The 24448-nt window shown below is 41.9% G+C and overlaps 5 protein-coding genes across 5 annotated transcripts in view; all 5 read left to right on the top strand.

Moving 5' to 3' along the window:
• LOC105933103 (claudin-4) overlaps positions 1 to 20398 on the top strand; it is a 31432-nt gene extending 11034 nt beyond the window's left edge. Inside the window, exon 2 of the mRNA XM_012872487.3 lies at positions 19329 to 20398. Coding sequence (XP_012727941.2) covers positions 19350 to 19985 — 636 coding nt within the window. The 5' untranslated portion in view covers positions 19329 to 19349 and the 3' untranslated portion in view covers positions 19986 to 20398. The remainder of the gene's footprint in view (positions 1 to 19328) is intronic.
• LOC105933107 (claudin-4) lies at positions 1681 to 3053 on the top strand. Its single transcript, XM_021321442.2, has 2 exons — positions 1681 to 2362; positions 2454 to 3053. Exons 1-2 carry the CDS (start codon positions 1727 to 1729, stop codon positions 2466 to 2468), a joined length of 651 nt encoding a protein of 216 aa, XP_021177117.1. The 5' UTR covers positions 1681 to 1726; the 3' UTR covers positions 2469 to 3053.
• On the top strand, positions 7480 to 8789 carry cldnf (claudin f). The gene has a single exon (XM_012872424.3). The coding sequence runs from the start codon at positions 7637 to 7639 to the stop codon at positions 8381 to 8383; it is 747 nt and encodes a 248-aa protein (XP_012727878.2). The 5' UTR covers positions 7480 to 7636; the 3' UTR covers positions 8384 to 8789.
• LOC105933111 (claudin-4) lies at positions 9792 to 11026 on the top strand. Its single transcript, XM_012872497.3, has one exon. It carries the CDS (start codon positions 9885 to 9887, stop codon positions 10584 to 10586), a length of 702 nt encoding a protein of 233 aa, XP_012727951.3. The 5' UTR covers positions 9792 to 9884; the 3' UTR covers positions 10587 to 11026.
• Positions 15703 to 16959, top strand: LOC105933100 (claudin-4). Its single transcript, XM_012872485.3, has one exon. The coding sequence runs from the start codon at positions 16051 to 16053 to the stop codon at positions 16714 to 16716; it is 666 nt and encodes a 221-aa protein (XP_012727939.2). The 5' UTR covers positions 15703 to 16050; the 3' UTR covers positions 16717 to 16959.
• Positions 20399 to 24448: the final 4050 nt, after the last annotated feature.

The following is a 24448-nucleotide window of genomic DNA, read 5'->3' as shown; positions in this document are numbered from 1 at the left end:
TCAAAAATGAAGAGCAAAAACTCACAAGCTGGTTTCCGAGAGTTGGGACAGAGGCCACGTCGTACCACGACTGGTTAAGGCTCTGGCGTCTTCCATCTGTCAGCGCTCTGCTTAAGAAGCCAGAGGAAGCCGCCTGCAACGAGCTGCAGGTGTGGACCACTCCTCCTCAGCCAACTAGACACACCTGAGGAGTAGAGTTAGAGTAGAGCAGCACAGAGAACCCTGACAATATCGCTGTAGCTTTAACCAGATGGTAAATTAATTAAATTAACATAATTCAGTGCAACAGTAAAGCTTATTTTGCCGTTATGTTAGAAACAGGGCAGCATAGTCTAGCAACTACTCTGTTCTCCCGGCAGAGAAGGCTACTTTGTTTGTTAGCTAACACTGAACTAGCTCCGTTGCCACAGTTATCAGTTGCAGGATGTTGACATTGTGCCATTTATGTTGCTCCGCAGCTTCCGTTTTAGTTATTACACGATTAACGGCGAGGCATCAGAGCACGTTTCTCGGTCATTTGTGATTCATTCAACGCATCATTTTACACACTGAGGCTTCAAGAGCATGTAGCCATAATGGGACAGAAATATGATTGTTGTGTGTCAAATACATAGGTTTCCATATCAGAGATTTTGTCATACTCTAACTCGGGAGTTTGCACAAATAATAAATAAAACTGGACCAAATCGGCAGCCTTGAGGAACTCCCACATGTGAATTCACAGTGACAGAAAGTTGTCCTGGCCCGCCAGAGAAGACTTGTCCAACATGTCATGAGCAGTTGTATTAAATGCAGAACCGAGATCATGTAACAACAGAGCAAGAGTATTTGGAACATCACTTTTAATTCAGCCAACATTTAAAACCATTATAGACTCAGGAGTCAGTGTTTACAAGCCTCAAGTGGAAGTCTGTAAAATGTAATATCAGGACTGGAATATTTTGTGGCTTCTGGTTAAAACGCAGAAAACGTGGCTTTTGAACACGAAGTGGGACTATTTATTCATTGTTCCTGCAGAGTAAACCTCTGCATTAACCAATCAGCTGGAATCAGTGGGTATTATTGGCAATTGCGCCGATATATTGTAGTAATTAACGTTGTACACTGCAAAAAGGGAACTCAGAGTAAGTAAAATGTTCTTGAAATTTGTGCATTTTTCCTTGATTTCAGCAGGTAAATAAGACTATTTGCCAATGGAATAAGATTTTTGCACCTAAAATAAGGACAACTCATCTCCATCATCTTATTTCAAGTGCAGGATGTGTAATTATCTTATTTTATGGGTAAAAATACTCAATCCATTGGCAAATTATCTCATTTAGGTGCCCAAATCAAGTAAAAATATACTAATTTCAAGAAAATTCTACTTACCTTTAGTTCCCTTTTTGCAGTGTGGCTCCTTTTAGATTGGGGAATGTTATTAATATAACAGTTAAAGAAATGAATAACCTTTTGGTTTAATGAGGGCTCCAGTGCTGGTCACACCAGTCTAAATATCATGTTAATATCTGACCTTGAAACTCAGGATTTCTTGCCGGTCAGCACTGCAAAAAGGACACCTTGTGTTTGTGTGTAAACTCTTTCCAGCCAATGGGTGCTGAGGGCTGCAGTATCAGGCACCCCCATGCTTCTGTCCAATCCTCTCACACAAGAACCTTTAAATTCCAGCCTGCGGCGTATCGACCGTTTTCCTTTTGACTTTGGTGCGTCGGAGCAAGGCAGCAGGATGGTCTCTCAGGGGCTTCAGATCGGCGGCATAATAATAGCGATGATCGGCTGGCTCCTGGACGTAGTGGTGTGCGGCCTGCCCATGTGGAAGGTGTCCGCCTTTGTGGGGGCCAACATCATCACGGCTCAGAACATCTGGCAGGGCATGTGGATGAACTGCGTGGTGCAGAGCACAGGCCAGATGCAGTGCAAGGTGTACGACTCGGTGCTGGCCCTGCCGCAGGACCTGCAGGCGGCCCGCGCCATGATCGTCATTTCCATCCTGCTGGGGATCTTTGGCGTGTTCATGTCCATCGCTGGCGGAAAATGCACCAACTGCATTGAGGACGAGCAATCCAAGTCCAAAGTCTGCATCGTGGCCGGCGTTTTGTTCATCCTGTCCGGGGTGCTCTGCCTCATTCCCGTCTCCTGGTCCGCCAACACCATCGTCAACAACTTCTACAACCCCATGATGCCCGAGACCCAGAGGTACGAGCTGGGTGCAGCGCTGTACCTCGGCTGGGCGGCGTCCGCCCTGCTCCTGATGGGAGGCGGACTACTGTGCTGGAACTGCCCCCCCAAAGAGGAAGACCTGCACTATGTGACCAAATCCAGATTCACCCCCGTGAAGACTGTCTCCACGTCCAGAGAATATGTATAAAATGTGTCATCTTTGCATGGACTAAAGAGAATAAGACAGCCCGCGTTTGTCGTACTAATGAATGAATATTTGTGCAAATTCTCAGGTCTTGACATGCTGAGAGAAGAAGTTTGAAGAGGTCGGCTGTACATCACAGAGGGAATCTAAATGTGTGAAACTGAAGGCATAAATGACGACTGCGTCCTCTTTTTTTGGTTTTTGTTTCTTTTTGCCAGTAGTAGCTCACTTTAATGGTCACTGAGGACCTTCTTTTATGATATTTATAAGTATTGATATTTATAAATATTGATATTTATTACTTCCAAGAAACTAATGCTTTTTTTCCTTTTAAAATAATAATTGGGAGAGATGTAACTGCTTAATTTTATCGTGATTATCGTTAATCTGTGTATTTACTCTATTTTTATATGGTGAAAGAATGTATATATGTTCTAAAAAGATAAAAACTGTACAATACAAATGAAGTAAGATTACATCTACCTTTATAACAACAATAGATCTGTGTAAATAAATGTTTTATCTAGCAAAAATAGTATGTTTAGCATAATTTTGTTTATTTCTTTATTTTTTTCAAAGCTTGTAAATTTGTTCCCACCATCCTTTAAATTAACTTTACTCTCTTCTTGGTAATATAGCCGTTATTGTTTTGTGTGTGTGATCTAAATAAAACTATGTGAAAATTGGATTATCACTTTTTAGCTTTGTCCTAAACTAAAAAATGCTAAAATGTTACTAAAGAACGACGATGAACGGATTGTTATGCAAGGATTAGAATATGCTTTCAACTTATTTCCTTGTTGGAAACTTGTGGGCAAGACTTCTTATTCATGTAAGCGATTGTGGCTTTCAACACTTTTCAGAATATTTCAGCTTCACAATGAAGTTAATAATGTTCTTTAAGTTCTAGAGAACTTGTTTAGGCTGTTAAGGTTTAGGCAGGGGGCTGAGTTTTCACATTTCTGTGTAAAACATTGAATAAAACTGAGAAACTACAGGTGAGGAGATGGTTTTAGCAACATTTTCCAGGAAAGGAAGCTGTATCACAGTATCATGTGACAAAGGTGTGTCTCACTGGCTTTGTTTATACAAAGGTTTCTGTCACAGGACGTAGTGGGGTGTTTTTTTAGTGACGCTGTGTTTTTTTCAGGAAAGCGATTTGCTTTCGACACAGAAGGAATGGATCACTGCGATCCTGAGAAGTTGTTTTTCCGTCCTCGCGGGGCCACACCTTAAACTTCCGGTCGTTTAAAGTCCTGATCTACTTTTTTTCCCCCGTGAAGCTGCGGCACAGAACACGCTTAACTGGAAATACAACTCAAGCTGTTCCCAAAAAAACAACAACAACAAGAAACCTTTCCTTTGTGTCCCATTCAATTCTTTAAAATTGTTAATTTAACAACAGGACGACTGGTTTTAAAACAAAATTTATTTTAAACTGTAAGCTTTGACCCAAATATTAGCTTAATTAGAGATATATTAAATGATTTTTCAGGTTAATGCGCAGGATTTGGCGTGTATCGACGCTCCGTGCTGCCCTTCTCTAAAACTTGCCTAGAAGGTCGGATCCGTCGCTGAATGGGTCATGTGACCTAGAGCACCACTCCAGGTCACATGACCCTTTCTAGGCTACGGCGTTCTGAGCTCAGGCTGCCATAACAACAAAACAAAACAGATATGACTCTTACCTGATGAGGCATAGAGAGAGGTGAATGATGCTATGGTTCTCTGACTCACGTCAATCTGATGTGATTCACCGATGAAGATTCAGCTCAGTGGACTGATTTAAATTGTGTAGTTTTGTGTTTGGGGACCCAGTTCTGTGTCGTTTTGACCACATTTGGAGCAAAACTGTGTAGCAACACGTAGTGAGGAACAGGTTTCTGTTTATTGGAAGAGTCCACCGGATTTGTAATGAGAATTATTTGGGGGTTTCTGAGTTTCTAAAGTCCTATTGAAGAACAGCGGGCCCACAGCATCACACATCCTCCACCTTACAACCATTCAACAAACTAGAATCAGTTCTCCAAGGAGCTTTGGTTTGTCAGATTGAAAACAAGCAGCTTTAGGTATTGAGCATACTTTTCGTTTTCAGATTTCTATATCTAACAAGGTTTTTCTATTTTTCTGATGTAATATTCTAATCTTAAATGTTGTGTTTTATCTATAAGAGGCAAATCATCATATCAAACAGAGATAAAGGCTTGAAAACATCATTCTATGTGTAATGCATTTATATAACGGGGCTCAGTTTGTGAATTCAGATAATAAATTAAATGTTCTATAATAATCTAATTGACTAAATATCACTGTATTCAACACATATATTTCATATATTCATCTTTTGAGTTACAACAAAAGTTCAACATGATCTTTTATTTTTATTAAAAAGGTCAATCTTATTCTTTCTCTGAATGGAGTTTAGCAAATCCATACGTTGGCATTTGTTGTGGTAGGAAAGCGTCACGGCTGGCGGAGGTTTTTGACTCAAAAGCAGGAAAATTCTCAAGGGAAAAAACAACTTATTTAATGAAATGGGAAGAAGGGGGTCAGTTCTCGTGGAATCAGGAATGGATCGCTGCGGAGGAGATCAGGAGTTCAGACGAGGAAGATGTAGTCATAAATAAACAGATGTTTATTTAGGACTATTGTGGTTCCCGGTGGGTGGTCTTCTTCTTCTTTATTGCATTTTTTTGGCGGTTGGCAAACAACAAATAGATGCTTTTCTGCCATCTACTGGTATGGAGTGTGGACCAGAATGACTCTCAGGACTTAAATTCTATTATACAATTGTGTTATTTTTAAATAGCCAAATGTTATCCTGTAAATGTTACTTTCTGGATCACTTCTAAATAATTCACATAAATCAAATTTAACTTTTACCTTACATAAATGTAGAATTAATTGCTGTCTCTCCTCCTCATATTTATTACAGTACAGCATGACATGTTCAATTGTTTCATCTACTCCAGTGTTCACATTTACCATTCCAATGTTTCCCTAAAATATACAGAGATTTAACAAAAATTTAAGTCCAAATCTCAAACGACAAATATTTGTTTCTTCTCTTCTTGTTCTTCTCATTTCTCCAGTTTTCTTTTGAATTTTATTTATTTATATTTTTATGCCTCTTTTTCCTTTCTCCCATTCCTCTTGCCATTTATCCTTAATTTTCTGTTTGAATAACAAATATTACTTCCGATTTACTTAAATTAATAATTAAATCCACTGTTAAATTTCTAACAGCTTCCTTTGCTGCCCTATCTGCCTGTTAATTTCCTTTAACTCCATAATGTGCTGGTATCCATACAAAATGTATCATTAAACCCATCATATTTATTCTATATAGTGTCAATTAAAATATCTGGCCTGCTTTCTGAATGTTTATATTGCAAACTAATTAAGGATGAACTAGAATCTGAACATATCACTCATCTTAATGGCTTAACTTCTTCAACCCACTGAATATCTAATAATTTTGCAATTATTTCTCAACCACTTGGGTCGACACTCAGAGCTTCATGTGAGCTCCTGCAGCTGATGAGGGCGATGAGGCTCAGGTGTGCAGCAGCAGCTACCTGCTTGGCTCCGCCCACCTGGCGCTGCAGCTCCCAGGGAGGAAGGAGGAAACGCACCCAGATCCTGACAGATATTTGTTTTGAATGCCCCCAAACAATTGGTCAGTATGCAGATAAGGCCTAACGCTTGTTATAAAGACCTTTTGCTGCTCTCTAACTGGTAAATTTGAAGGTTTTTTTTTTCAACTTTTTGAAAGTCATGGTGAAAACATGAGCTTCGTCTTTGTCCAATTTTGTTTGTCACGTTTGTGGATGTTTTAAACTTGAATTATTGCTCTGAATGTGGATACGGGCAAGCTTGGAGAAGAATATAAATATTTAAATTTTGTGTATATTTACTTAGAATAACACACATCTGTCCCACTTAAAAAGGCACAATTTCCCATTTTGAGGAAAAGCTTTGAAAAATAGGCCAACGTCTGCTCATCTTAAAACAATGCATAACAATCTAATAGTTTACTGTAGTCTGATGGAACTAAAAATCAACCATTTAATGAGCATCATTATGTTTGGAGGAAAAAAGGGGGAATCTGGCAGGCCTGGCAACGCAATGCCAACCTTTGCTGCACAACTGTTGAAAAACTGTTGCAATTAACCAAACAGACGGCATCGTGAAGAAAAAACATTCAACAGAGTGGAGTTAAAGTGAAAACTCGAGCAGAAATGTGTCGTCTGAATGGACAGTGACGCCAGATTTTCTTTGTAAATTCTTTCATGGATAGCAAAGTGAGTGTGCATTCCAGTCCTGGAAAGAAAGCGGTGGCTGAGGTGAAACGGTGTTTGTTTGAGCGAGGCAGTCTACAAACGGGACTCATTTCCACCAGTTCTGTCCTGAGGAACGGGCCAGAATTCAAACGACCCATGTGGAGAGGCCTGTACAAGGACACTCACACGGTTTGATCATTTAAAAGACAATTATACTAAGGAAAGCCTTTTCTCGTTATTCTGGCATTAAGCAGATAGAAACAATTTTAGGAAACCGTCAGTGAGCTAAAATGGGAAACTCTTGGTCTGTTCTCGTGTCAGAGAGTCAGAATAAAAAGGTTATTTGTCTTTTTCTGACACTGTGTGTTTATGCTGTAATCTGATTACATTAAAAAGTAAAGAATCAGCAGCTTTAAGGGTGCCAATGATTATAGCCCCAGTAGTTTAGCTAAAAACACATTTTCACATGTTCCACTGTGTTAAATGCAAAGAAAATGATTTTCTGTTTTAAATTTTGTTACAAAGCAGTAATAATAATGATTTTATGCCTGTTTAATCTATTAGTGTTGTGAGTCTTTGGTGCCGTTCTGTTCTCACCGCGTCTCTTACAGAAGCGGAATAATTTGATGTGATTTCTTGATTTCCCATCTTGAAGCTGTGCTGCAGGCCTTCCAGTCCTGACGAATGGTTTAGCCGGCCATCAGTAAAGCCAGGGTTAAATAATCTGCACATCAAAGTGCACCATTCAGCAGCAGCAGCAGCAGCAGCAGCAGGAAAGGCTTTGTTTAAAGCGGCTGCCACTCCTCCGCCTGCCAGAGAAGGAATCTTGTTTGTCCAGAGGAACTCACCTGACAACAGGACAGGACCTCCTCCCTCACAGTCTGTGACAAACACCCAAAGAGAGAGAGAGTCGTTTCACTCCGAGAGGGATCCATACCAGCAGCGCAGAGAATCCGCTCGCTCCTGCCGCCGACGAAACCTCTTGGCCATGGGGAGGGTTGGCAAGGAAATCGCAGGTCAGGTCCTGAGCTTCGCGGGCCTGGTCCTGGCCGCGGTCTGCTGCGGCGTCCCCATGTGGAGAGTCACCTCGTACATCGGCGCCAACATCGTGACGGGTCAGATCGTCTGGGACGGACTGTGGATGAACTGCGTGATGCAGAGCACGGGCCAGATGCAGTGCAAGCTCAACGACTCGGTGATGAGGCTGTCGCAGGACCTGCAGGCCGCCCGGGCGCTGGTCATCATCTGCCTGGTCGTGGGCTTCGTCGGCTTCATGATCACATTCATCGGCACCAAGTGCACCAGCTGCCTGAAGAAAGACGCCAACAACGCCAACGTGGTCATCATCGGCGGCTGCCTCATCATCCTGTCCGCCGTCCTGGTGCTGATCCCCGTCTGCTGGTCTGCAGCCATCAGCGTCTCGGACTTCCAGAGCCCCTTGACCATAGAGACCCAGAAGAGGGAAATCGGGGCTTCTATCTACATCGGTTGGTCTGCAGCAGCGCTTCTTCTGATTGGAGGGATCATCCTGACCACGTCGTGTCCTCCCAGCAGACCCGTAGCTCCCGGCTACGGAGCGCCCATGTACCCGTACGGGCCGGCGAACACGGCGGCGTACCGTCCCGTCTACGCTCCCCCACCCAGCCAGGCGTACACCGGGACTTACTCCGGGACCTACGCACCGCCCAAGCCGTACGCAGCGCCGACCACATACTCTGCCCGCCAGTATCTTTAAATCTGCAGGGACAGACGAGACGCAGAGACTTCCGTTTCCAACATGGCTCCGTGAACTTGGCTTGAAACTGTGCGATGAAACTGTGTCGGAGTGCATGTTGTGTTTTTAGAACATCAAATGTAATCCAGCATCCTGTGATGTGAAACTACTTATTTTATTAACTCTGATTTTAAACTGATTTCTCCTTTTTTATTGTTGTTGGTTTATTGTTCCACAGAAGAAATCGTTGACATAGGTGGAGCGTTGTTCTGTCTCCCTTATGCAACCGATAACATGCGTCACTTTTCACAAGGAAATAAATGTCCATGTATTTATTTTTCTGAACAGAGACTTTCTGAGCTGACTTTGATTGTTTTATGAAACACAAAACTGCTTCAATAAAATTATTGAATCTTTTTAATTCTTATCTGTTTGTGGAGTCATTTTATGTTAAAGTTATAACGATAATTATATATATATATATATATAAAATGAATCACATTTTATTAAGTTAATGCAATGTGTGAGTTTATATATGGGACCAATAGAGGCATTAATTAAAATGTATTTATAGTTGTACTCAGTAGTAATTTTGCAATCAAAAGGTTGCCTATAAATCTGTATATTGGTGTCAGTATGACCATAAACGCACCATATAAATTCAGTCCATTTACCATATTTATGAAACATGTTTTCTTCTTTCAAATTCAAATTATTCTAATAATACGAAAATTTGCAAACAAAAGCAATACAGATTTAAACTTGATTTACTCTTGTTGTTTAAACAAGTCATTTTTATTGGGTATAATTTCTGACGTTGACATCGGACCATAAGAAAAAAAGACCATGAAGGTCCTTCCATTCGTTGCTGTTCAGGTATTAAGTCATTTTAAACATGAAATCATTGTAAAGACGCCAATAAAACCAGAGAAAGTATTTTTTTAAATACAACCACTTATATATAGTCTGTTGGGAGTTGTTTATGGCTTTTCCCATCAGAAAGAAACTGCTTTTGCTTAAATTATAAAATAAATGAATAAATGAATAAATAAAAACAAGTATTTTAGTTGAGGGCCTACATGTTGACTGAACACTTTCTGTCCAAGCAGACAGAAAGTGAACTGTAAAACGAGGTAAATGCTCCCTAAATAGAAATAGAGAATCCTTTTCACATCCGGTGAAACTCTCACCTAAAATCTAGTGTGTGTGTGTTTTTTTTTAAACCTGAAACTGGTCACCAGATGCGACGTCAACAGACCAATCAGCGTCTTCGGTCCTTTCAGGCTCAGGTCAGTCTCGTCGAAACTACGCCTCATCCCCGCATCAGTAATGTCAAGAATCTGGCCAGACTTGTAAATCCCTCCAACAACTGGTTTCTTATCCGAGGTGAGGTTCCTCTGGCTCCACCTTCACGTCAGACATCTTTAAAACTGACTGGAACCCGGAGCCGTGCTCATTCTGCTCTCCACTTATCTGCTCGTTCGTCTTCTCCGCTTGCTTCGGCTCCAAATCAAACGTCATCATGGTGTCAATGGGACGGCAGATGCTCGGCTTCATCCTCGCCATCATCGGCTTCATCGGGACCATCATCGTGTGCGCCCTGCCCATGTGGAAGGTGACGGCCTTCATCGGAGCCAACATTGTGACGGCGCAGATCATCTGGGAAGGCCTGTGGATGAACTGCGTGATGCAGAGCACCGGACAGATGCAGTGCAAGATCTACGACTCCCTGCTGGCGCTGCCTCAGGACCTCCAGGCCGCCAGGGCCCTGGTGGTCGTCTCCATCGTCATCGCCGCTTTGGGAATCATCCTGGGTGTCGCCGGAGGGAAGTGCACCAACTTTGTGGAGGAGCCGCGCGCCAAAGTCAGAGTGGCCATTGCATCCGGGGTGGTCTTCATCTGCGCCGGGGTGCTTGTCCTGATCCCCGTGTGCTGGTCCGCCAACACCATCATCAGGGATTTCTACAACCCGCTGCTGACCAGCGCTCAGAGGAGAGAGCTGGGCGCCGCGCTCTACATCGGCTGGGGCACGGCGGCGCTTCTCCTCCTGGGGGGAGCCCTCCTGTGCAGCTCCTGTCCTCCCAAGAACGAGAGCCCCGAGTATCCAGTCAAGTACAACAGAGACTACAACGGAGGCTACAGCAGAGACTACAACGGAGCCTACAGCGCCTACAGCGGACCCAGGTCCGTGGCCAAATCGGCCACCAGCCGGGCCTACGTCTGACCGCGGCGTCCTGCTGAGGAAGGACTGTAAATTATTGACACTTTCAAAGAAGCTACCTTCAGCCCGACTTTCTGGAAGCAGCAAAGAGTGATTGTCAGCTGGAGAGGTCGGATTCTCTAAAGGATCTGGAGAAAAGGCATTAAAGACGTTAAACAAGAAGGTTATGAATGCGTTATGGTCTCGGCACTAAAGTGTTGCAGTATTTATATATACTGGACTATATTAGCGCTGGAAGAAAGAGGCCGGTTATTTATATGAGCCAATTGTGAAGTGTATGCTTTATCAGCTTTAAGAGTTCTGATTGTGCACAAAGCATGCATTGTGAATTTTCTTTTAATATTTTTTTTTATTATTTTACACATGATAGCCATTGCTTTGTTTCAATATTATATACTGTTTTTTGCAAAAGCATAAAATTCTAATAAAACATGTATATATTATAACTGTCGTCAAAGAGCATTTTGTTTATCGGGTTTTCTTCTGGTTTCACATGCAGTCCGTTTAAGCGGACCGCTGAGAACAACTGGGTATTAGTTTTCACGTTTTGAAAGCGTTTCTTTGATTGTCGTAATGCTAAACTCTGAGAAAATGACGTTAGCAGCACCAGTCTGGAGCTCCTGAATACTTATGCATGTTTGAAACATAAAATGTATTCACAGATAGAAGCTGAGAGACGCATTTACTGAAAGGAAGAGTTTTAAAAGGAGGAAATGCTGTGCAGTGAAAGTATTTAGAAACATGCAACTGTTCAAACTCGTCAGGCTGTGCTCAGACCAGGTAAACCAGTTCTACAGTCCTCGGCCACATTCAGAGCCTTTGTTTTGTGTCAGGTTTCTTCAGACGTTGGATTTAGAAACTTGATGATACTCTTTGTGAGCTATTTTAGGGCGCTGAATGGTGCCAGTAGATTTCACAGTGAATAAATGTCAGCCTGGACCGATGAGTCTGTAACCTGCTCATTGGCTGCTGTTGGAAAATCACATTCTGACTCTTATAAATAATCTTAACTCGGTTTGATAAAGAGCCCCAAAGTTGAATCAGAACCATAAGCAAAAGGAAACAGGACTCCTTGTATAAAAATCTCCCATAAATGGGGTGTTCCTCAGTGGCGCAGTGGTTTGGGTAGTAGAACAAGTAGAAGTTTGTAAAAACAAAAGTTTTATGATTATTTATTTCCATAATTCATCAAAATACGTAGCGATCAGGTAAAAATACACAGATGTCCAGCAGTTTAAGAACGATTTATTTATTCATGACTACAAATTAGAAGGAGGGGGAGAAATGGGAGCAAACTGGTGACGAGTGAGCTGACCAGGAGCTGACAAACACCAACAACATTAACTTTCTTAATATAATGGAAACCTCTTCACTATATTTGCTGTAAAAATCTCTCAGTCCCCAAAAGAAGACGCTCAGCATGTTAACTGAATGGACGTAACCCGCCCGGTCACCCACATCATGAATAATCATTATTTACCCGTGTGTTGTTTCAGCAAACAAGTTACTTTTGTTGCAGCAACAAAACTCTCCCTTCTCAACACAAAACCCTCTGAATATTGACTTCTGTTGACTTCCCAGACGCTCAGGATATTAAACCGTAAAGAAAAGTTTCATAGCTCGCTTTAACACACCTGGTTTTACTGCCATCTGGGTCACTGCCTAACCCAAAGCTCCCGAAGAAGATCATTGTTTTATTTTGTTTTGTTTCAACAGCAAATGTACCCGTGCTTATCACTTCCTATTTACTGAAAGAACTGTTTACAATTAGTCATCGCAACCTTGAGGAAATTACTCCTGTTACGTTCTGATCCATGATGTCAGGACATCGTCACGGAGGCGCGTGACTCGGATGAACACACCCTGCTCCGTTCTTTTCTCATTTTATCTGGTTTTACATTCCTGTTGCTGATTTCAGTCACGAGAGAGCGACTCTCCCCCAAAACCAGCTCCAGACACATAAACTCACCTAAAACTCTTAAATGTTGACAGTAGAGCAGCTTCCTCATGGGGGGGGGGGGGGGGGGGTGCGGAACGTTGTGGCAACCGCAGTGGAATGCAGGTGATGAGTTTTACAATGAAGTTAAAGGAAAGAGTAGTGGAAGCTAGACCGAGGAACATGCAGCATGGTTTCATGCCATGAAAGAGTACTGTAGTTATAACGAATTACTGTAGAACGTAATGAATTTGCATGTTATCTAAGCCATTACAAGGCCTTTGTTTGGCAATGGTATAAAGCTTGTTACTCCACATTACTCCAGACTTTTTGAATTGAGAAAGCTTCCTGGAGAGGAAGCGAAACGTCTTCAACTACGGAAAACAAGTCCAGTTGCTTTGTTTTTTACTTTTTTTTTTTGGAATGACCATGACCTGGATGGCTGAGAATCTTCACCAGCATACCGTAGATGTAGTATTGGCTTTAAGGATGTTGATAGAGAGGTGCAGAGAGGGTCAAGAGTCAAAGAGTCAGAGTAAAGGCCCATTCATACCTCACGTAAAAGACGGATACGGATACGTGTGGAGTGTTTCATACGTTCTAACCGTCGATTTCGTCCGTATTTTGGCACGAAAATTGGGAGCTTACGATTACGGGCGAAACGGATCAATACGGAGCAATTCTACCGGAAACGGTGGGGGCGCTATTGAGTTTGTAGTACAAAATGTCGACAAAATCACGAAGAAGGTTGTAATTCTGGGCTTTAAACAATGGCGGGATTCGAGGAACGACTTGCGGAGCTTGTCCACAACTACCCACACATATGATGTGTCGTGTCCGGGGCACAGGGACAGACAAAAAGTTTACTTATGGAGCAAATACAACAATATCACGTCTTGGACCGTCGCCATGTTTGATCAGTGACGAATCATTGCCGCCCAGCACTGCCACCTAGAGGAAATATTGGTTATTGCGCACCTCAACGGACGGAGGTATGAAGGAGTCAACGGATAGAACGTACGGACAGAAATACGGACGTGTAGGCCAAACGTAGGGTATAAATGGGCCTTTAGCAGATGACAGGGTGCCAAGCGAGAAGCGGCGGAGTTGTATGAGGATGTCTGGAGTAGCAGGTATATTAGAGAGGTGCAGGACAAATATGAAAGCTGTAGGACGGTGGTGAGGCGTGCTGTAGGTGGAAGTGGGAGTGCGTCAAGTGTCGGCTCTGAGCCCCTTCTTGTTTTCTCTGGTGACGGACACAATGACAGACGAGGTTGGACAGGAACCTCCACGGACTCCGATGTTTGCAGACGACATCGTGATGTGCGGTGAGAGCAGGGAACGGGCGGAGGAGCATCTAGAAAGATGGAGGCTTCCCCCGGAAAGGAGAGGGACGAGGCCTAGCCGTGGCGAGGCTGAATCCATGTATGTGAATGAGAGGGACAGAAGTGAAGTCGTGACGGTGCAGAGACGAAGAAGGTCAACGGGCAACGTTGAGCGTGGACAAGAGGTAATGAAAGGTGTCCAAGCGGGTTAGGACGGGTGGAGAACAGTCTCAGGTGTTCTGTGATAAAAGAGTCTCAGCGAGAATGAAAGGACAGGTGTAGAAGACGATGGTGAGACCAGGTTGCTGGTTCGATCCCTTGCTCTGACCGTCTGAATCCTTGAACAAGACACTTCAGCCGTACTGTGGTGGTCAGAGGGCCCAGTCTGCCCCAGGGGCCACAATGTAGCTCATCAATGTAGTGAATGGGTGAATGACTGGGTGCAGTGTAAGCGCTTTGGGGTCGTCAGACAGATACAGACCACTTACCATTAGAGGAAGAGACGAGGAGAGGTAGCAGAGATGAAGGTTCTCTTTGGGAGAGACGAGGATGGATAGGATCAGGAATAAGTACGTCGGCTCATGTTAGATGTTTTGGACATAAAGCCAGAGAGGCCAGACTGAGACAGATGTGCAGAGGACAGTGAGGACATTGGTGGAAAGATGCTGAGGCTGGACATGCCAGGCAGGAGGCCAAGAGGAAAATAAGAGAGGAGATTTATGGATGGAGTTAAAGGGGACATGAAACTAGTTGGTGTGAGAGAAGAAGATGCAGAAGATGTGGTTAGATGGAGGCTGTGCAGAAAGTGGCGACCCCTGAAAGGGACAAGCAAACCAAGACCTTCAGTAAACGTTACTGAAACTGCAATTTTTCAACTTCTAGGGGCTTTAATGAGTAAACTTGAAGAGAAGTCAAAAGGATTTACAAAACCTGCACATAAGACGTACGAGACGAGGAATCTTTTGATTTAAAAACTCAAAATGAAACATGTAAACTGTGTTTAAAACGCTAAAACAAAGCAAAACTGAAATATTCTAAATAATATACAAAGCCTTTTGAGGAGCAAAGACAAAAAATACTACAAAAAATACTACAAAATAATACAAAATAGCAAAGGTAAGGTTTTCTTTAAGCCACTGTTACATTGTTTCTTATCATACTATGTATGCTGGTGTCTCTAAACATCTGCTTTACGTGGGCCTAAATAAGAAGAAATTAGGCACATTTTGTGGAACATCAAATCTGTTCATGGTGAATTATCCGTGGCTTCTGATTTGTTACTGTCACAAATAGTTAAACACACATTATTTCGTATTCCTACCAGATTTGGATGTAAAATTATCTTCATTCAACCAAGAAGTTTGATTATGATAAGAAAGGGAGATAAGGACCTCTCAAAAGATGAAAAGAATCTATAATGAGCAAAGAAATTCCTTTTTACACATTATTGTAAAATAACAACTTTCGCAATAGTCACTAGAAATGTCTGTTCTGGCATTACAAGAAAAAACATTCTAAAAGTTAACCTATAAACTTCAAATAAAGAAATAAATATAAAGCAAATAAACAGATAAAAATCATATTGCTTTTAACTAAGCATAAATTAAAGAGAAATTAAATAACAAAAAAAACAGCAAATTATCAACAACTCATGTTTTGTTCTTTTATTATATAATAAATAACTTTTACTAGGATAAAACCAAGAATATTTCTTAAAACATATACTTGTGCTGCCTCTAGCTGTTAGTGAACTAAGATGAATAACTACGTTTTAAATCTCTTTCCGGATTTTTTTTAGGCTTTGTTGTGGTGATACTCAGACTCAGCCATGCATTAATGATCCCAGGGGGAAATTACTTAGAAAGATTCCCTTTGTGCTCTCTGTCAAACTCTCCTTTTTGCTGCACACGACAAACCGTCAGCGTTTGTGGGTTGAAACATTTCTCTGCACCGTTCCAGGAACACCTTGTGCTCCATTCTTCCTCCTCCATACTTGGAAAAGTTATCGAAACCCCAACCTCCATTGTCTTTACAAACAAACACACACACACACAGAAAAAAAAGCACCTGCAGGGGAGGAATCTTTGGCCAGGCCTTCTAATGTTTCCCCTCACTAGCTTGGCTCTCACACCTGCCTTTCTTCTGCTGCACACCTCATCCGGTCCGTTCCCGGTACTCAGTCGGAGACGCCCTGAGCCGCACGGCGATGCCTTCCACGGGGATGCAGATGGCCGGCTGCGCCATGGCGCTTCTCGGCTGGATTTTGGTGCTCGTCGTCTGCGCCACTCCCACGTGGCGGGTCACGGCCTTCGTCGGCAACAACATAGTGACTTCGCAGGTCATCTGGGAGGGCCTCTGGATGAACTGCGTGGTGCAGAGCACGGGCCAGATGCAGTGCAAGGTCTACGACTCCATGCTGGCTTTGAGCAGTGACCTTCAGGGGGCCCGAGCTCTGATGGTGGTCTCCATCGTAGTCGGCATTACAGGAATCCTCATTGCTTTTGTTGCGGGGAAGTGCACCAACTTCATCGCTGAGGAGGAGGCCAAGGCTAAGGCCTCGGTGGCGGCGGGGGCCATCCTGATCATCAGCGGGGTCCTCTGCCTCGTTCCGGTCTCCTGGACCGCCAGCATCATCATACAGGATTTCTATAACCCTCTGCTAATAGATGCACAGCGGAGAGAGCTCGGGGCGTCTCTTTACATCGGCTGGGGGGCCGCAGCTTTGCTGATCCTGGGTGGGGGGCTTCTGTGCGCCGGTTGCCCCCCAAAGGAGGAACACGCCCCCTCTGTGAAGTACCCTTTGAACCGAGCTGGAGGAAGGAGCAAAGCAGAGTCCTACCGGTCGTCCACACCGTCCAAGACATATATCTGAGAGGACGGTTGTGTCTGTTGTTGGCAGGAAGACGTAGGAGAAGCATGAAGCGAAGGAAAAATGAAGGAAATCTGCACTTTGTCCTCCCACGACAATCACATTTAGATAAAAACCCTTTCTGGCTCAGACTGTATTAATTAACAGACATGATTTAAGTTTGGCTGAAGTTACAGAAATTCGATATTTTAATTTGTCTGGGGAAAAAAACCTGGTTTAAACTGTATAAACATATGTTTTAATTAAGGGATCTATGTCTTTTTTTTTATATTATTCTCTTTCATTAAATGACTTTGTACTATTTCCATGCGATCATATGTTTTTGCTTGCCTTTAAATAACAACTGCACCGGGTGTTATCTGCGTCTGACGCGGCAGGAACCGGTTTGTCAGGTACTTATCAGATCAAAATCCCGAGAACAAAAGCGGTGACTCAGGGAATCACAATCCTGTTGACTGGTAAATGTTTAGTGAGGCATGGTTTCCTCAAAACGTTGCTGCACACGCCATGGAACAGTTTTAGAACAAAAACCGTGACATTCAAACTAAATAAAATACAACCTATCTTAAACAGGACCTTAGGCTCAGAAAATCAAAACCAGACTTTTCTAAAGATCCGTTTTTGATTAGAATCGACATGTTTAGTTCACACCCTCACCAGCATGACGACACTGCAGATGAGAAAGAAGAAGTCAAACTAGATAGATGAAACAGGAATTACAGACAATACAGTAGAACACAAGAAAGCATGATAATATTTATAAATGGGGGACAAAAAAATTCTCTGTCTGGAAGGCCATACGGAAACGTTGATCTAAACTTTTTAGGTTTACTAAAATATTATTACTTGTCTTTAGTCGGCAGTTGGTAGCAAGCCTGGTGAACACGTGTAAAAAGCCATGAAATTAATTGATCTATTATTATTAAGAGTCATCTAATTAATTTTTTTTAGAAAAATCTAACATTTATTTAACAGTGGAAAATGCTGCATTAAGAAATAACTGATCAAAATGATTTTCTGTATGCAGCTATGGCACTTACACTCCCTTTAATCAGAAAGCAGCAATTTAACAAAGCTTTAAACAAAACTGAAAAGAGAGGAGGGGGCTTTTCTGTCCCACAAAACAAAAACTCAAACAATGATATAAAGTTTTCTAAATGCTGCTGGGACTTTATTTGAAATGTTAGCTAAAAATGTCTTCTCCTACAGAACGCCTGTGAGAACCTCTGAGGGAATCTGGTAGGAGAGTTGATCCCAGACCCTGGAAAATCAACAGAGATGTGTTTGTTTTCTCTCTATGCCTCTAAAATGTTACGGGATAAGAATGTGTGACTGTCGTGGCAAAAGGAAGTTGTACACGTGACAACAGTGGTTTTGACTGGAAGGTGATGCAGATGTCAACAATGAAGCAGTTAAATCAGTGAACATGTATAAACCGCTGCAGGAAGAGCCCACCAAAATATATAACGCAGCAAATTTATTTAATAAGTCTAGACATTGTTGAAACACATTATTGCTGTAAGTTTTAAATAACAGGATGCATAATCTAAGACCTGCAGCTTTAGAGAAGAAAATAAAATTACTTTGCATCATCATCCACCACCATCTGGTGTCTGATGCTGCCACCTAGTGGCCATATGGAAGCATGTTGTAAATTGTTTTTCAGTTTTTATTGAGGTCAGGAGGAAGAATCAGCTTTAGCTTTCATGTTTTGATGTTTACCCAGAACCAGAACCAGACATGGAGAAGCAGCATTTAGCTTCTATGCTGCCTCAAATCTGGAACAAACTTCCAGAAAACAGCCAAAACACTGAGTTCCTCTAAATCAAGACTGAAAACCTGCCTGTTTAGAGCTGTTTTTGACCCATAATAACAGGAACACTGACCAACCAACTAATATTTGATGTGTATTGATGTTTTTACCTGATATAATTTAATGTTTGTTACTGGTCTAACAACCGGGGACCATTTTGATGTTTTTATGATGTTTTTTTTTGTTTTCATGAAATAAAGCACTTTGAACCGCCTTGCTGCTGAAATGTGCTTCAAATAAACTTGACTTGACTTTCAGGTTTGATATTTTAGCCTCATTTTCACTTTTGTGTAAACTTGAAGACATAGACATAGACAGCTTTATTTGTCATTTCGTATGCACAAAGTGCGTACAGAACGAAATTTGGTTTGCATACAGCTTGAAAAATCACAGTAAATTGCACTAATTTTCAGGATAAAGATGCAGCAGGTGATTTATGTAAACAATTGAAATGTAAGCGATGTATAACAATGTAGACAATGCAGGGGAAATAGACAGTGTGTTATTTCACGGTATCCAGGAGAGTATTACTAAACCTGCGTAATATACAAATGTGGTACAGAGTCCATTTATGGCTTCAGCATTTCAGAGTCCCTAGCTTTTCAACAGCGGATTGCATAAAATTTTTCTGTGTGTCATCTGTATAAAGAAATTAGATTTTTCTAAACTTAAATCAAAGATAACACTGTAAAACTCAATCCTAACAGATCCCTGAAAGCATGAAATGTTTAAATCTGATAAATAAGAGCTGATGGCGTTTCTGGATGAAGACGGTAAAGCTTCTTTGCTCTGTGTTTGCCAGGCTCCGAGCTTCCAGTCCCCCATGGCTCTGCAGGAGCTGGGCATCAGCCTGTCCATGATGGGCGTCGCTGGTACCATGCTGATCTGCGGCCTGCCCATGTGGAAGGTCACGGCCTTTATCGGCACCCACCTGGTGGTGATGCAGGTGTTCTGGGAGGGCCTGTGGATGACCTGCGTCAGCGAGTACACCGGTCAGATGCAGTGCAAGCTCTACGACGCCCTGCTGGACCTGTCCCCGGACCTCCAGGCAGCCCGTGGGCTCATTTGCATCAGCATGGTGCTGGGATGCCTGGGCTTTCTCGTCTTCATCCTGGGAGCCCGCTGCACCAACTGCCTGGGCCACCCCCGGGTCAAAGCTCGGGTGGTGCTCAGCTCCGGCGCCATCTTCTGCCTGTCGGCCCTCACCGCCATAGTGGCTGTTGCTTGGACCGCCAACACGATCATCACGGATTTTCACAACCCCCGAGTCCCCGAGGTTCTAAAGAGGGAGATGGGAGCCGCCATTTACATTGGATTTGTGACGTCTGGGCTGCTCTTCTGCGGAGGGGCCATTCTTTGTATGACCTGTCCGCCGGAGAGACCCAGATTCTCCTCCAGTGGATACGTGTTGGCCAAGACTCCCACACGGAGCAGCTATGCCATCAAGAACTACGTATAAAGAAAGGACCATAGACAATAAGTGACCAAAACTAGAACCTTTAGTGGTAAATATGGTGCTTTTCTAGCTATACTGACCACACGGTGCGCTTTACAGTAGGACCAGGTTCACCCAATCACCCTCACAAACTCACACATTCAAACACCAATATACAGATGGGTAGGTAACTCAGCTTTGCCCAGGAAGGTGAAACCACAATATCTCCCAATTACAAGACAACTGCTCCACACATGGAGCAACAGTCACCCCCCGAAAAAAAGTTTACCTTCACCCACTTCTCACTCAAGTATTATATGGTGCTTGCTGCTTGATTACAGCTCTAACTTAACCCTCTATGGCACACACTGCAAAAAGAGAACTAAAAATAAGTAAAATTTTCTTGAAATTAATGTATTTGCCCTTGATTTGAGCAGGTAAATAAGATTTTTTGCCAATGGTATGAGTATTTTTACCCCTAAAATAAGATAATTAGATATACTGCACTTGAAATAAGGTGATGGAGATGAATTGTTCCTATTTTAAGTGCGAAGATCTTATTCCATTGGCAAATAGTCCTATTTATCTGCTCAGATCAAGGAAAAATACTTTAATTTCAGGAAAAAAAATCTTATTTTTAGTCTATTTTTGCAGTGCATGTGTCAAACTCAAGGCCCGTCAAGGCAATTTATCCGGCCCTCAAGAGCCAAAAAAAGGCATATCATGTCATAAAGTAGAGGCATCTATCCTTTTAAAGTGTATAATGTGGCTAAAACTTTGCCTCCAGTAGTGGATCTTGATTTTTTTTCCCACTGTGTAGTAACAGCATCCTGCCACTAGATGTCAGTTTTCCCACAACACATTAAAACAACCTAGAAATGTCCAAAAACAGAAAAAGTGATGCAGAATCATGAGTTTAAAGTGTAACACACTCCTATATCAACCTTTTTTTGCAAATAAATTGTATAAACTGGGACTAATGGTGCTACTTTTATGTTACTGTGCATGTTCTTATACTTTTACGTGAACTGAAATGAAATTATGAAATCAAAAGTATCATCTATGCAGGTGCAACCGGCCCTTTTAATGACTTCATGATGCCAAAGTGGCCCCATGTAGAAATGGGTTTGACAGCCCTGCTCTATGGCATGACTTTTTATCTCTTGGGGACAAAAATATTTCACAACAATAATATTTCAATTATAAAATTTGACCCCACATTTCCAGATTTGGGTTTGTCGCCTCCAGGCAGCATTGTGGTTCCAAAACACCAAAGTTTTCCATAGTAATGAGAAGTGGCGTATAAGACAAATGAATACATAAATGAGCAGGTTTACACAGCTGGTTTTACCCAGAAATTCATTTAACATTTAAACAGCATCTAAACAAACATCTAAAATGAACATTCCACCCGGATTGCCTACTGGCAGTGCTCAGAGGGCTAGCAGTCCAGATGTGTGCTTATTACAGCAGAAACGTTTATAAATCTTCATAGAACTAAAGCAGCTGCAAAGAACATTTTATTTTCCATTGGATCCTATAGACCCTAATTAAATGTTAACAGTGGCTTGTTCATAACGAAAGAAAACATATAAACAGTTCAAATTAAACCGTGACTTCCTGTTTAAGCACTAGCTAGCTGCTACTGCTGCCCATTTGCCTAAATTTCTATACCGACTGTGTCAAAGATAATTAAAAGACTTGTATCTTTCCAACTTTTTGCAGTTGTTTTTTCTCTCTAGGGTGCTCATTAGGTAGATAATTAGATTAGATTAGAACGAGTTATGTCGTTGCCGAGGGTGCTGCATTAAAATTACTCGCAATGTGAGGAAACATCCCAGAGGAAAACTTTTTTGCTCAGGATAGTCTTTTCTTGATCTCTCAAGACAGTCCGGAGATCTCAATTGAATATCTTTATGAGATTTCTTCAATCTGAATTGTGTATCATTTTGAGATCACCTTAATCTGAATTATTGCTCCTAAACCCCCCCTTAGGAGCAAAATTGAGATATTGTGAGAATGACTTTTTGAGACTTGTAGGAGAAATGATAGTCATAGATAAGATCTCATCATTGCATCTTTTTTATTTCATTCATGTCTTGCTTATTGCTCCTAAAAAGCCGGTTGGAGCACTAAAGAGTTAAAATACAGATCTCAATTGCCTGTCTTCTTGAGATCACCTCAATCTGAATTATTGCTCCTAAACCTCTCCCCTTAGGAGAAAAACTGAGATAACTGATCTAGTGAAGACATTTCACAGGAATACATGTGGGAAAGCTTGTTCATGCACGCTGATCTGTTTACACTGACATGCTTGGGCATATAAACATGGCGAGGTTTTGTTTTGTTCCTCAGAAGAACCTCAGAAGAACCTGTTTTTCCGTACACCCGATCCTAACACTTAAATTAGGCTAACTGCTAGCTAATCGCGCTAACTGTTCATACGTAGAAGGGAACGTCTGTCCAAGAGCAAATGTCTGCCATCAACAACTAACTAAGCAAAAACTAATGAACCATTTAGAGCTACTGCTACTTTAAGAAGTTTTTATGCTGCATTAGTTTTACGATCAACAGTCAGATTATCTTCTGAGCTGTCAACATTAACACGGTCGTTTTTTCTAATATTTACTCCTTATTGTTAAAATTTTTTTTTTTGGTCAGACAAATAGATTAAGATTTGTTTTAATAATAGATTATTAAAACAAATTTCTGTACTGGATTCAGACATTCTTAGAAACTTTGTACCGGCCTACTTTACAGATGCCCATCTTTGCTTTTTCTGTTAGGAAACTCAACGGCGGCGCCATTTTCCCCCCGTCTGTCTCACTGAAGACAAGCCTGACTTCCAACATTTGCAGAATAGTTAATAACTGAGAAGAAATAGCAAATTACACTAAGGAATATATTGTCTTAGATTGTCTGGGATAATCTTAAAGAGATTAAGCTCAGTCTTAATTTGTGAAACTACCGCTTCAACAAACACGACATAGTCTCCAGAACAAAAAAAAGGACAAAACTCATAAAACTTTCCCCCAGCATAATAATTCGTCCGTCTCTCCATCCATTGTACTGAAACACAGACTTCTACAAGCTACTCAAATCTTAAATCGTCAACGAGGTTGATGGAATGAGGGACAAATCAATATTCATATCGGTTGAGTTTGCGCAGCAGAACCGTCTCCCTGATTTCAATAGAACGTATTCAGGATTTAAAACGCGTGTGGAGTCAGACATCATGTCGTCTTCTTGCCTAATGATTTCCTGAGAATAAAGTTCCTGAGCAGACCTAAGGGCTTGTGTGGCAATGATTTTGCCTGCGGTCTTAACCAGAGTATTTATCTGAGATGTGGATTTAACTGTTAGATTTCTAAACCAGCTGGTTATACTGTTTGGAATAATTTAGCATAACACTGCTTTAGTCATGCTTATGATGCTCATCCAATACATTTAAATTTGTCATTAATGTACAGTGCCTTGCAAAAATATTCTCCTACCTTGGCTTTGGACCTATTTTGTTACATTCCAACCTGTAACTTAAATGCTTTAAATCTTATTTTATGCGATGGATCTGCACAAAATAGTCTAAGTTGGTGAAGTAAAATGAGAAAAATATATAGAAAAAAAATACAAAACTGAAAATTGGTAAGCACACATGTATCCATCCCCTTTGCTATGAAGCTATTAGATTCTCGTGCAAACTATTACCTTCAAAAAGTCTGATAATTAGTGAAATAAAGTCCAATCATGTGTGCAGTCTATGTGTCACGTGACCTGTCAGTATAAACACGCCTTTTCTGAAAGGCCCCATTGGCCGCAGCACCACTAAGTAACCGTGATGTCACACCATCAAGACCAAGGAGCTCTCCAAACAAGTCAGGGGCAAAGCTGGTGAGAAATACAAGTCAGGGTGCGTTTATAAAAACATATATCCAAATCTTCGTGCTCACGTCACGTGTGTGTGTGTTTGTGTATGTGTGTGTTTGTTGTCATACGAGCTGAAACATAAAGAAGCATCCACCCAAATGATGACTGAAAAACACAATTTATTTGTTACATACTGAGCCCGGTTCTGCTGGAGGTTTTTCCTCCCCGCTAATGGGTGGTTTTTCTTTCCACTGTCGCTTCATGCTTGCTCAGTATGAGGGATTGCTGCAAAGCCATGTACAATGCAGACGACTCTCCCTGTGGCTCTACGCTTCCCCAGGAGTGAATGCTGCTTGTCGGGACTTTGATGCTATCAACTGGTTTCCTTATATAGGACATTTTTGACCAATCTGTATAATCTGACCCAATCTGTATAATATGATTTAATCTGACTTTGTAAAGTGCCTCGAGATGACATGTTTCATGAATTGGCGCTATATAAATAAAATTGAATGGAATTGAGTTTACTCGCCATGTGGCAGCTATAGCCTTCTGAAATTTACTCGCCAAACGGGAAATTTACTCGCATTTGGCGTCTGGCGAGTGTTAATTTCGAACCCTGG

This window comes from Fundulus heteroclitus, chromosome 18, assembly GCF_011125445.2.
Source record: "Fundulus heteroclitus isolate FHET01 chromosome 18, MU-UCD_Fhet_4.1, whole genome shotgun sequence".
In the NCBI taxonomy this organism is placed as follows: Eukaryota; Metazoa; Chordata; class Actinopteri; order Cyprinodontiformes; family Fundulidae; genus Fundulus; species Fundulus heteroclitus.
This window is presented reverse-complemented; position numbering and strand designations above follow the sequence as displayed.